This window comes from Sturnira hondurensis, unplaced genomic scaffold (assembly GCF_014824575.4).
Source record: "Sturnira hondurensis isolate 20B ecotype Veracruz unplaced genomic scaffold, ASM1482457v3 Scaffold0012467, whole genome shotgun sequence".
Classification (NCBI taxonomy): Eukaryota; Metazoa; Chordata; class Mammalia; order Chiroptera; family Phyllostomidae; genus Sturnira; species Sturnira hondurensis.
The window spans coordinates 1641076-1653024 of NW_028085098.1; the positions used below are offsets into that span (position 1 = coordinate 1641076).

Consider the following 11949-nt stretch of genomic DNA (forward strand, 5'->3'; position numbering starts at 1 on the left):
TTGAAGATCATTATAAAACACAAACATTGTCATCTATTGTCTTTTACACTTTACCTACATCAGGTGTTTCTCAAGAACCCTTCTTATTCCTAAAGGGAATCTGATAGCTTTCCACTAAGCTCAGTTTTGTATAGCAATTAAGGTTATACAAATGTGGGCAGAAGTGGGTTTACAGTTCATGTGGGAAATAGACATGCGGGTTACTATTATTTACATTATTTACACATTCTTGTAGTCTACTCTCAACTGTAAACCCACTTTTCCCACCCCTGTAGTTCACCTGTCTAGTGACTTTTCAACCCTAAATTGTTATTTTCATACCCAGTTTCTGTAATGGGGTTATATAGCTAATTTAGCAACATGATCAAAGTTAAATTGACTTAAATATTTGTCATCCAGATGAAGATGTACTTTAAAAAAAGGCTCTGTGGTATTCTTTTCTTTCTGTTGGTGCCAACCATAGCTTTTTAGCCAATATATGAGATAGCTGTTTTTTCCAACAGAATACATTTTTCAATATTAATACATTGAATAAGGAATACTTTATTGTGAAAATAATATGTTAAAGTTTTAGGAAAATAAGCATCTATAATTTGGAAGTGAAGGAATGTTCTTAGTACTACCAATTTATAGCCAAGGGCATATACTTATTTGTTAGTTATATGTTCTGAATATTTATATCTGTGTCAAACTCTTCATTTACTGTGCTTTCACTAAAGTATATGTTTGCAGAGACATATTTTATCTTAGTTTTTTTTTAAGTGGGTTGTCTGTGTATTGTTGCTGTAGACTTTTTTCATGCATGGATTACATTTATTAAAAAATAAATTAAGTTTGTACTCAGGAGATACGGCAGCGGTATTGGAAAACTGAAAAGTCATCTGTGTGGGTGTTAAAATCCTCATTTCTCATCTACAAATGAAAACCGATAAATCAGGCCTACTGAAAGTTCTCATGGTGTTGCTCCCAATCTCAAGGGTGCTTATTTCAAATGAATTTCTACCTATAAATAGTAAAGCCTGTGACAGAACCCTTGAAATTAATTTGCTGTCCTTTTTTATTTAAGGAAATATTTTTACTTTTCTACTCTTAACTGCTGAAAGGATGTTGATTCCTTTCTTAATAATAATTTTTGTGTTTTTTTTCTTTTTTTGGACAGAGGTTTTAAAAGACTATATCAAGCCAGATGGGGAATGTTTAGAATTGTTCGCTCGAAATTTACAGCCGGGTTGGACTAGTTGGGGCAATGAAGTTCTCAAATTTCAACACGTGGACTATTTTATTGCCCTGGAATCTAGAAGCTGACTGTGATGGGCATGGACAATGGGAGCGGATTGACTGTGGGAGTTGAGGGAGGCAGGGTAGGGGTGAGCAGTGGGAATAAGGTGGGATAACTGTAATGGAACAACAATAAAAAATAATAAAGTTGTGTTTTTTTGCAGTTTTTATTCATCTCTCTCCCTTCATTATAACTGATTTTCCCTTTTATTACCAACCAGTAGCTTAGAAATGTAAACAGGACTGGGTTGTTCAGCAAAACGGCCAGAAGTGTCTAGCCTTCGTGTAAATTTGAGATGAATTTTATTTCACTTGCACTAGTATTGTATGCTATGCTAGGTTCATTACAAATAAAGATGTAAGCCTTTAGAAAGATGGCAAGACTTTGTTATTGAAAAAGCCACAAAGCCTCTACCATGGACCAGAGGTCATAATTCTGCCTATGGATGTGTTATGTTTGGCCCAGTCAATGTTATAATATTTGAATCATCATTCTAGAAATATCTGGAAATTTCATCTCAAAGTCCAAATTTCTGCTCTTCTTTAAACTGAAGATGCTCTGGCTACCCTTTGGCCTGTATTCTTCCTAGCATCAATCTGTAGGACTCTGTGGTGGCAGCTCTTTTGGGAGGGGACATGTATTCTCCAGTTTATAACGGTACCTATTGCTCCATGTCACTTACTTATATTGTCTACATGGCCCCTGTGCAACTCGAATTTATAGCTTCTGTTGTACCATTACAGTGTGGGAAAAGCATTCAAAGGCCTGTCAAGTTTGTACTGAGTATAGGAAATATTTTTGGAGGATTTTAAGTTGTGTTCAAATTCACTTTTCAATTACTTGTTCATTTTCTTGTTTTTCTAGGAAACATTTTAAAAAAAATATTTTATTTTTACTTATTTTTAGAGAGGGAGAAAGAGAGAGAGAGGGAAACATTGATGTGTGAGAAAAACATTGATTGATTGTTTCTTGCACACCTCCAGCTGGGGGGACCTGGCCTGCAACCCAGGCACATGTCCTGCCCATGAATCCAATTGGTGACCTTGCAGTTTGTGGGACGATACCCAATCTGCTGAGCCACACCAGGGCTCTAGAAAACATTTAAAAAATATTTCTTACAAAAAGCCAGAGGTGGATCCAAGATGGTGCTGGAGTAGGTATAAGGTATACTCACCTCCTCCTAGGACCAAACTGGAAATTACAACTGAAATGTAGAAAAATCAACCTGAATAACCAACTGAAGATTAGCTGAACAAAAGTCTTATAATAAAAAATTTATGGAAGAAGCCACATTGAGACTGGTAGGAAGGGTGGAAACGTGAAATGAGCCGGCAGCGGTTCTGCAGGTGGCTGGGTGTCCAGAGGGACACCACAGCTGTAAACGTTCCCCCTGAGGAGCCAGGAAGAGGCATCCACATAACATTTGTCTGTGAAAATCAGCAGGGATCTGTCTGCCAAGGAGAAATGGGAGTCTGCTGGAGACACAGGCACCCTATTAAAGGGCCAATGCACAAAATCTCAGCCACTCACCCTGGGCTGCAGTGGAGTGAGGGCAGCGCAGACTACAATTGCATGGTGAGAAACGGGTTTGTGGCTCTGGGGAGACAGCTGAAGGGACAGTTTCCAGTTCCCTGTGCTGAGTCCTTCTCCCACACCACTGACACCTCTCTTGGGTGGAGCACTTCCCCCCATACAGCATCAGTTTGAGGGAATTCAGTAGTCCTACCCTGTGGATTCCTTGTCACCCCACTGGGCAGAACTCACACTCTGCTGATGAATCAGCTGACTGGGCTGGGGTGTAGAGGTCCAGGCAGACTCAGGGGATGTTAGTGACTGAGTTGTGTGGCTTTGGGGTAGGGGCCATTCCCCTCAGTTGCTTGAGAACCTGATTGGTGCCTCTCCCTATGGGAGAGCCACTAATCCCATCCTATGGGCTCTGGAAGCCCTACCATTCTGACTCATGGTGCTCCCAACCTGCCACGCATGGGCTTCCCAGGAGGTTTGGGTGGAATCTAGGACAGATTGAGTTGTGTAGCTTTAGGGAGGGAGCCATTTTTCCCTCATGTGCTTGAGTGGTGCAGAGCTCTCCATTCACATGGCCAAATCTTGGTCTATTTGGGCCTGATAAACTCTGTTGGCCTCACCCTGATGACCACCCCCAAAGACTCTGCCCCAACTACAAAGGTGTGTGGGCACCCAGTGAGTGGCAGCTAGACTTGGTATATGCTAGGGCATTTGCTGAGTGACCTGAGACCCAGCACTGACATTGAGTTTGAACCAGTATCAGTCTGGTGAACACCACTTGCCCTTTACCTCATGACTCACTGATAACCTACCTCCTACAACTTGAGTACCATCAGAGGCTCTTTCAGTAGCTGAGTATAACAGGCAGACCACCAGTGAAGGTAGGCAGAGGCAGAATAGGGGTGCCTCAACCTTTTCTGACCTGCCCTAATCTTTGGTTCTGGTGGAAGCTGGCCTTTTGCAGCTTGGTTCTTCCCATGCATATCCAGGCCCAGAAGAGGCAGCTGCAAATTGTGGATTGCTTTGTAGCTCCAAATAGGCTGCCCAGGGCCAGTCCCAAGCAGTATCTGACATTGACCCATACCAGAGTCCTTTCCAAGAGGCCAAAAACCCAACATACTGAATAGCCAGCTTCATTCAACACAGCAGGATCCAGTTAGCTTCACAAGCAGCATCTCAAAAGGGATATCTCAGCAGGCAATAGACATTTCTGAGGTTAATTTCACTTTGGGTGGACAGCACCTACACAGTAGCTCATGCACTGTGGCTGGGGCTGATCCTTAGCCAGCCTCAGGGTGAAACACACACACAAGTAGGTCAATAGACTCAATTACAGCAGGAGGACTTGCATAACCCATACAAGAGACGTTGCTGGAGTGATCAAGTAGACTGCCTCTGGGTCTCACAGGAAACCTACTACATAAGGCCATCCTATCAAGACAGGCAGACATAACAGATTTACCTAGTTTATAGAAACACAAAGAGGCAGCCAAAATGGGGAGACAAAAAAACATGCCCCAAATGAAAGTACAGGAGAAATCTCCAGAAATAAAAAGCTAAATGAAATAGAGGCAAGCAAATTACTAGATACAGAGTTCAAAAAATGATTATAAAGATGCTCAAGGAACTTAGTGAGAACTTCAGGGAAGTCAGTGAGAACTTCAACAGCATGAAAAAGGTCATAGAAACCATGAAGAAGAACCAGTCAGAAATGAGTACAGTCTCTGAAATGAGGACTGCACTAGAAGGAATACACAGTAGGTTGGATGAACCAGAGAATCCAATTGGCAGTTTGTAAACAAGGTAGCAGAGTACAACCCATCATAGCAGCAAAAAGAAAAAGAGAATTTTAAAAACGAGGACAGTTTAAGGAATCTTAGGGACAAAATGAAGTGAAATGACATTTGTGTCACACCAATACCAGAGGAAGAAGACAGCAAGGGATTAAGAACCTATTTAAAGAAATAATGAGGACTTCCAGCCAAGGTGGTGGCATAGGTAGATACACTGTGCTTCCTTGCACAACCAAAAAAATGACAAGAACAAATTTAAAAACAAAAAACACCAGAACTCCTTCAGCCAAGATGGAGGCATAGGTGGAAACACTGTGCCTCCTTGCACAACCAAGTTTAAAGATAGCAAAGTTTTAGTAACAAAAACACAACAAAAGCACAGAAAAGTAAACTGTACAGAAGTCCGACAATAACAAACCATTCAGCCAGACCAGTAAGAGGGGCGGAGTCAGCAAGTTAGTGGCTGGTGGAGCAGGGTCTCACACGAAAAACTGCTGGACAGACCCAGGCACCGGTGGTGGTTGGCAGATCCCAGGTGTGGGGTGGCAATGGGTGGACCCAGTGAGGGCGCAAGGCGGCTGGGGACCACGCTCACACATTCACGTGCAGATAAACCAGGCAAAGGAGCGAGCAGTGAGATAGACGGCACAACCCAGGGCCCCAGCACTGGAAATTAAAGCCTAAGAGCACCAGTTGGAAAAACTTTTGGGGTTGAGGAGCTGGGAGAAGCTCCCAGGCTCACAGAGAGTTTGTTGGAGAGACCCACAGGGTCCTGAAGGGTGCACAGGCCCACACACCCAGGAACCAGCACCATGGGGGCCCGGTTTGCTTGCAGGAAGTAGCAGAGGGGACCAAAAATCCAAGAGAGAGTGGAACAAATGCCATTGCCCCTCTCTGACCCTACCCCCCCCACCCCCCCACAGCATCACAACCCAGCAACTGGGTTGCCCTGCCCTGGTGAACACCTAAGGCTCCACCCCTCATACTTAACAGGCATGAACAGAACAAAACATTATGGCTCAAGAAGAACAGCTCAAAGCCCCAGAGCCAATACTTCTAAGTGACCAAGAGATAGCCAACATATCAGGTGCACAGTTCAAAATACTGGTGATCAGGATGCTCACAGAACTGGTTCATTTTAGTCACAAATTAGAGGAACATATGAAGGCTAAACTAATTGAAATGAAGGGAAATGCACAGGAAACCAATAGTGATGGAAAGGAAACTGGGACTCAAATCAAGGGAGTGGACCAGAAGAAAGAAAAAAATGACCAAACAGAAAAGAATGAAGAAACAAGAATTCAAAAAAATGAGGGGAAGCTTAGGAACCTCCAGGACATCTTGAAATGTTCCAACATTCGAATTATAGGGGTACCAAAAGGGGAAGAGAAAGAGCAACAAGTGGAAAACTTATTTGAACAAATAAAAAAGGAGAACTTCCCCAATCTGGCAACAGAAATAGACTTCCAGGAAGTCCAGGAAGCTCAGAGAGTCCCAAAGAAGTTGGACCCAAGGAGGAACACACCAAGGCACATCATAATTACATTAGCCAAGATTAAAATGAAGGAGAGAGCCCTGGCTAGTGTAGCTCAGTGGATTGAGCACGGGCCTGTGAAGCAAAGGGTCGCTGATTCGATTCCTAGTCAGGGCACACGCCTGGGTTGTGGGCCAGGTCCCCAGTGAGGGACACATGAGAGGCAACCACACATTAATGTTTCTCTCCCACTCTTTCTCCTTCCTGTCCCCTCTGCCTAAAAATAAATAATTAAAATGCATTAAAAAATAAAATGAAGGAGAGAATCCTAGAAGCAGCAAGAGATAAGGTTACAGTTACCTACAAAGGAGTGCCCATCAGACTGTCAACTGATTTCTCAAAAGACACCTAACAGGCAAGAAAGGGTTAAAAGAAGTATTTCAAGTCATGAAAGGCAGGGGACTACAACCAAGATTGCTCTAGTCAGCAAAGCTTTCATTTAGAATGGAAGGGCAGATAAAGTGCTTCTCAGATAAGATCAAATTCAAGGAGTTCATCATCACCAAGCCCTTATTATTTGAAATGTTAAAGGGACTTATCTAAGAAAAAGAAGATAAAAAAATATGAACAGTGAAAGGACAGCAAACTCCCAGTTATTAACAACCACACCTAAAACAAAAGCAAACTAAGAAGACAGCTAGATCGGGAGTGGAACCACAGAAATGGAGATCACATGGAGGGTTAGCAACAGGGGAGTGGAGGAGGAGAAGGGGGCAAAGGTACAGAGAATAAGTAGCATAGATGGTAGGTAGAAAATAGACAGGGGGAGGGCAAGAATAGTATGGGAAACATAGAATCTAAAGAACTTGTGGCACATGAACATAAACTAAAGGGGTGGTGGGGGAGGGGTGTGCAGGGTGTAGGGGAATGAAGGGGGGGTGGGACAAGTGTAATGGCATAATCAATAAAATATATTTTAAAAAAGAAGAAAAAACCACCAGAACTGCCAGAACATCAAACTGTTTGAAAGTCTGATAACCAAGGAGTTAAAGAAACATTCATCCAGACTGGTAGGAGGGGTGGAGACAGGCAGCCAGTGTGGAGAGGACCCGTAGCAAGGCAGTGGCTGGCAGACTGGGTAAGGCAGCAGCTGGCAGAGTGGGTGGTCCCACATTTGTGTATGGATAAACCAGGAGGAAAAACTGGGGAGAGAGACAGACTGCACAACCCAGGGCTCCAACATGGGAAAAGAAAGCCGCAAAACATCTGACTGAAAAAACCTGTGGGGGTTGCAGTGGCAGGAGAAACTCCCAGTCTCACAGGAGAGTTCCTTGGGGAGACCTACAGGGTTTTGAATGTACACAAGCCCACCCACCCAGGAATTAGCACCAGAAGGGCCCAATTTGCTTGTGGGTAGCAGAGGAAGTGACTGAAAGCCTGCTGAGATCCAAGGAAGCAGCATTGTTCCCTCTCACATTCATCCTCCACATACAGCACCACAATGCAGCAAAGTGGGTTGCCTTGCCCTGGTGAATACCTTACTACATAACAGATGTAGCAAGACAAAAAAAGACATGGCCTAAATGAAAGAACAGATCAGAGCTCCAGAAAAAAATACAACTAAGTGATGAAGAGATAGCCAACCTGTCAGATGCAGAGTTCAAAACACTGGTAATCAGGATGCTCACAACAGTGGTTGAGTGTGGTTGCAAAATAGAGGAAGAACTGAAGGCTACACAAAGTGAAATAAAAGAAAATGTACAGGGAATCAACAGTGAAGGGAAAGAAACTGGGACTCAAATAAATGGTTTGGAGCAGAAGGAAGAAATCAACTTTCAACCAGAACAGAATGAAGAAACAAGAATTCAGAAAAGTTAGGAGAGGTTTAGGAACCTCTAGGACAACCTGAAATGTTTCAACATCTGAATCATAAGGGTGCCAGAAGGAGAAGAGAAAGAGCAAGAAATTGAAAACTTATTTCAAAACATAATGAAGAAGAACTTCCCCAATTTGGCAAAGGGAATAGACTTCCAGAAAGTCCAGGAAGCTTGGAGAGTCCCAAAGAAGTTGGACCCAAGAAGGGACACACCAAGGCACATCATAATTACATTACCCAAGATTAAAATATAGGAGAGAATCCTAGAAGCAGCAAGAGATGAGGAAACCATTACTTACAAAGGAGTTCCCATAGACTTTCAGCTGATTTCTCAAAAGAACTTTACAGGCAAGAAGGGGCTGGAAAGAAGTATTCCAAGTCATGAAAGGCAAGGACCTACATCCAAGATTACTCTATCCAGCAAAGCTATCTTTTAGAATGAAAGGGCAGATAAAGTGCTTCCCAGAAAAGGTCAAGTTACAGGGGTTCATTGTCACCCAGCCCTTATTATATGAAATGTTAAAGGGAGTTATCTAAGAAAAATGATATAAAAAATATAAACAGTAAAATGACAACAAACTCACAACTATCAACAACTGAACCTGAGAAAACAAACAAACAAACAAAAAGTAAGCAAACTATAGAACAGGAAGAGAATCACAGAAATGGAGATCACATGGAGGGTTATTAGCAGGGAGGAGAGGTTGTAGGGGAAGGTACAGGGAATAAGAAGCATTAATGGTAGGTACAAAACAGACAGGGGAGGTTAAGAATAGTATAAGAAATGTAGAAGCCAAAGGACTTATATGTGGGACACATGGATGTGAACTGAGTGGGAAAAGTGCTGGGGGGGGGCATGCAGGGTGGAGGGCAATAAAGGGGAGAAAGAAATGGGTCAACTGTAATAGCACAATCAATAAAATATATTTAAAAAATTACAAAAATAAATAATGAATGAAAACATTCCTAACATAGTGAAGGAAAAACACATGCAACTCCAGAAAGTGCAGAGTCCCTAAGAATGTGAACCCAAAGGGGCCCACACAAATTTTAACAATTAAAATGGCAATGGTTAAAGATAAAGAGAGAATCTTAAAAGCAGTAACACAAGGACAGTTATCTACAAGTTATCTTCCATAAGAAGAATTTCAGGCCAGAAGGGATTGGCATGAGAAATTAAAGTGATGAAAAGCAAGGACTTATAGACTACTTTACCTAGAAAGGGTATAATTGAAAATTGAGGGGGAAATGAAGAGCTTACCAACAAGAATAAGCTAATGGAGTTCATTACTGCTAAACTAATATGAGATATGCTACAGGGTATTTTTGAAGAAGAAAAAGAAGAAAAAAATAGAGGAATGTAGTTTCAAAGAATAAAATTTCAACCAATAGAAACTTATCTATAATCATTTTAAATATAAATTGCTTAAATGTTCCAATCAAAAGACATAGGGTAGTTGAATAGTTAAATCAAGACCCATATATATACTGTCTACAAGATACACACCTCAGAATGAAAGGTACGCACCGACTAAAAGTAAAAGCATGGAAAAAGGTATTTCATGCAAATAGAAATGAACAAAAAGCTGGGGTAGTAATCCTTATATCAGAGAAAATGGGCTTTAAAACAAAATCTATAACAAGAGACAAAGAAGGACACTACATAATGATTAAGGGATCAACCCAACAAGAACCTCTCACCCTTGTAAACACTTATGCACCCACACTGGAGCACCTAAGTATATAAAACAAATCTTGATGAACATAAAGTGAGAGTTGGACAGTCATAGTAGGGGATTTTAACACCCCATTGACATCAATGGAAAGATCTTTCAGTCAGAAAATCAACAAGGAAACAGTGACCTTAAATGACACATTGGATCTGATGGAATTAATGATCTCTTCAGATCATTTCACCCCAAAGCATCAGATTATACATTGTTTTTATGTGCACATGGATCTTTGCATAGGATAGACCACGTGTTAGGACACAAAACAAGTCTTAATAAATTTCAGATTGAAATGATATCAAGTATCTTCTCCGAACATAATGGTATAAAACTAGAAATGAGTCACAAGGAAAAAACTGAAGACACACAAGGTCATGGAGGCTAAATAACAAGTTACTAAACCAGCAATTTTTAACCCGTGTGCAGCAAGAGTGTTAAAAAAGTGCAATACCTGACTGTTTAGTCAGGTATACTGACCTCTTTTCCCTTAGATTGCCTAAAAAAATAAATAACAACAGCCAACCCAGTAATAGCTGTTTGGTGTGAATGATTCAAAATTACACATGTTTTAGGGGGTCAGATTAGCAACAAATATATTTTCTTTGTGCCATGGAATTTTAGTAAAATTGCTGCACTAAGCAATGAATGAGTTAACAATAAGAATTCAAAAAATACCCTTGAAACAAATGAAAATGAGAACATAGCATAATCTATGGGACAAAGAAAAAACAGTCCTAAGAGGGAAATTTATAGCATTACATACCCACACGAAGAAACAAGAAAAATCTCATATAAACAATCTAACTTTACACTTAGAGGAAATTGAAAAAGAAAAACAAAGCCCAAAGCGAGTAGAAGAAAGGAAATAATAAATATCAGAAGAGTATATGAAATAGAATCTAAAAAGGAGTACAAAAGGTCAATGACACCAAGAGCTGTTGTTTGGAAAAGATGAACAAGACTGAAAAACCTTTACCCAGATTCATCAAGAAAAAAAGTGGACCCAAATAAATAAAATCAGAAATTTAACTAGAGAAATAACTGAAACCATAGAAATGCAAATGAGTGTGGCTAAATATTATGAACAAAAAATTGGACTATATGGGCAAAATGGATAAATTCCTAGAAACATATAATCTTCCAAAACTGAGTCAGGAAGAATCAGAAAATCTGAATAGACCCATTAAAACTAATGAAATTGAAACAGTAATCAAAAAAATCTCATCACATAAAAGTTCTGGACTGGATGGCTATACAGGTGAATTGAACCAAAAATTTAAAGAACACCTATCCTCAAACTATTCCCAAAGCTTCAAAAGGAGTTAACTTTCCCAAGCTCATTTAATAAGGCCAGCATTATTCTAATCCCCAAATCAGGTAAAGACAAAACAAAAGAAGAATATTATATGTCAATATATTTGATGAATATAGACACTAATTCCTCAACAAAATATTTCCAAACCAGAACCAGCAATTCATTAAAAAGATCATATACCATGATCAAGTGGGATTTATTCTGAGGATGCAAGATTGATACAGTACCTGCAAATCAATAAATGTCATATCCCACATAAAATGAAGGATAAAAATCACATGATCATATCAATAGATGCAGAAAAACATCTGATAAATTCCAGCACTCATCTATGATAATACCTCTCAGCAAAGTGGGAATAGAGGGAACATACCTCAATCAGTAAGGGCCACATACGACAAACCTACAACCACCATCATATGCAAACAGCAAAAACTAAACACCTTTTCCTTAAGGCCAGGAACAAGACAGGGATGTCTGCTTTCACATCTCTTATTCAACATAGTACTGGAAGTCCTAGCCACAGCACTCAGAGAAGAAGAAGAAATAAAAGGTATCAACTAAAAAGGTAGAAGTAAAACTCATTATTTTCAGATGGCATGATATTGTATATAGACATTTCTCTAAAAAGCTACTAAAACTGGTAAATGAACTCACTGAAGGTGCTGGATATAAAATAAATATGCAGAAGTCAGTTGCATTTTTATAAGCCAATAATGAGCTGTTAGAAAGGGAAACTAAGAATACAAGCCCATTCACAATTTCTTAAAAAAAAATCAAGTACCTAGGAATAAATTTAACCCAGATGTAAAATGTGTGTACTCAGAAAATTATAAGACACTGAAGAAAGAAACTGAAGAAAATACAAATAAGTGGAGACATATATTTTGTTCATGGATAGGAGTATTAACATCATTGAAGTGTTTATGTGCCCTGGCTGGTGCGGCTCAGGCATTGA

At 40.3% G+C, this 11949-nt stretch overlaps 1 protein-coding gene across 3 annotated transcripts in view; it reads left to right on the forward strand.

Moving 5' to 3' along the window:
• Positions 1–1367, forward strand: part of METTL4 (methyltransferase 4, N6-adenosine) — a 53990-nt gene extending 52623 nt beyond the window's left edge. For all 3 annotated transcript variants that reach the window (XM_037060714.1, XM_037060713.1, XM_037060715.1), the window contains exon 9: positions 1160–1367. In XM_037060714.1, coding sequence (XP_036916609.1) covers positions 1160–1305 — 146 coding nt within the window. In that variant the 3' untranslated portion in view covers positions 1306–1367. The remainder of the gene's footprint in view (positions 1–1159) is intronic.
• Positions 1368–11949: the final 10582 nt, after the last annotated feature.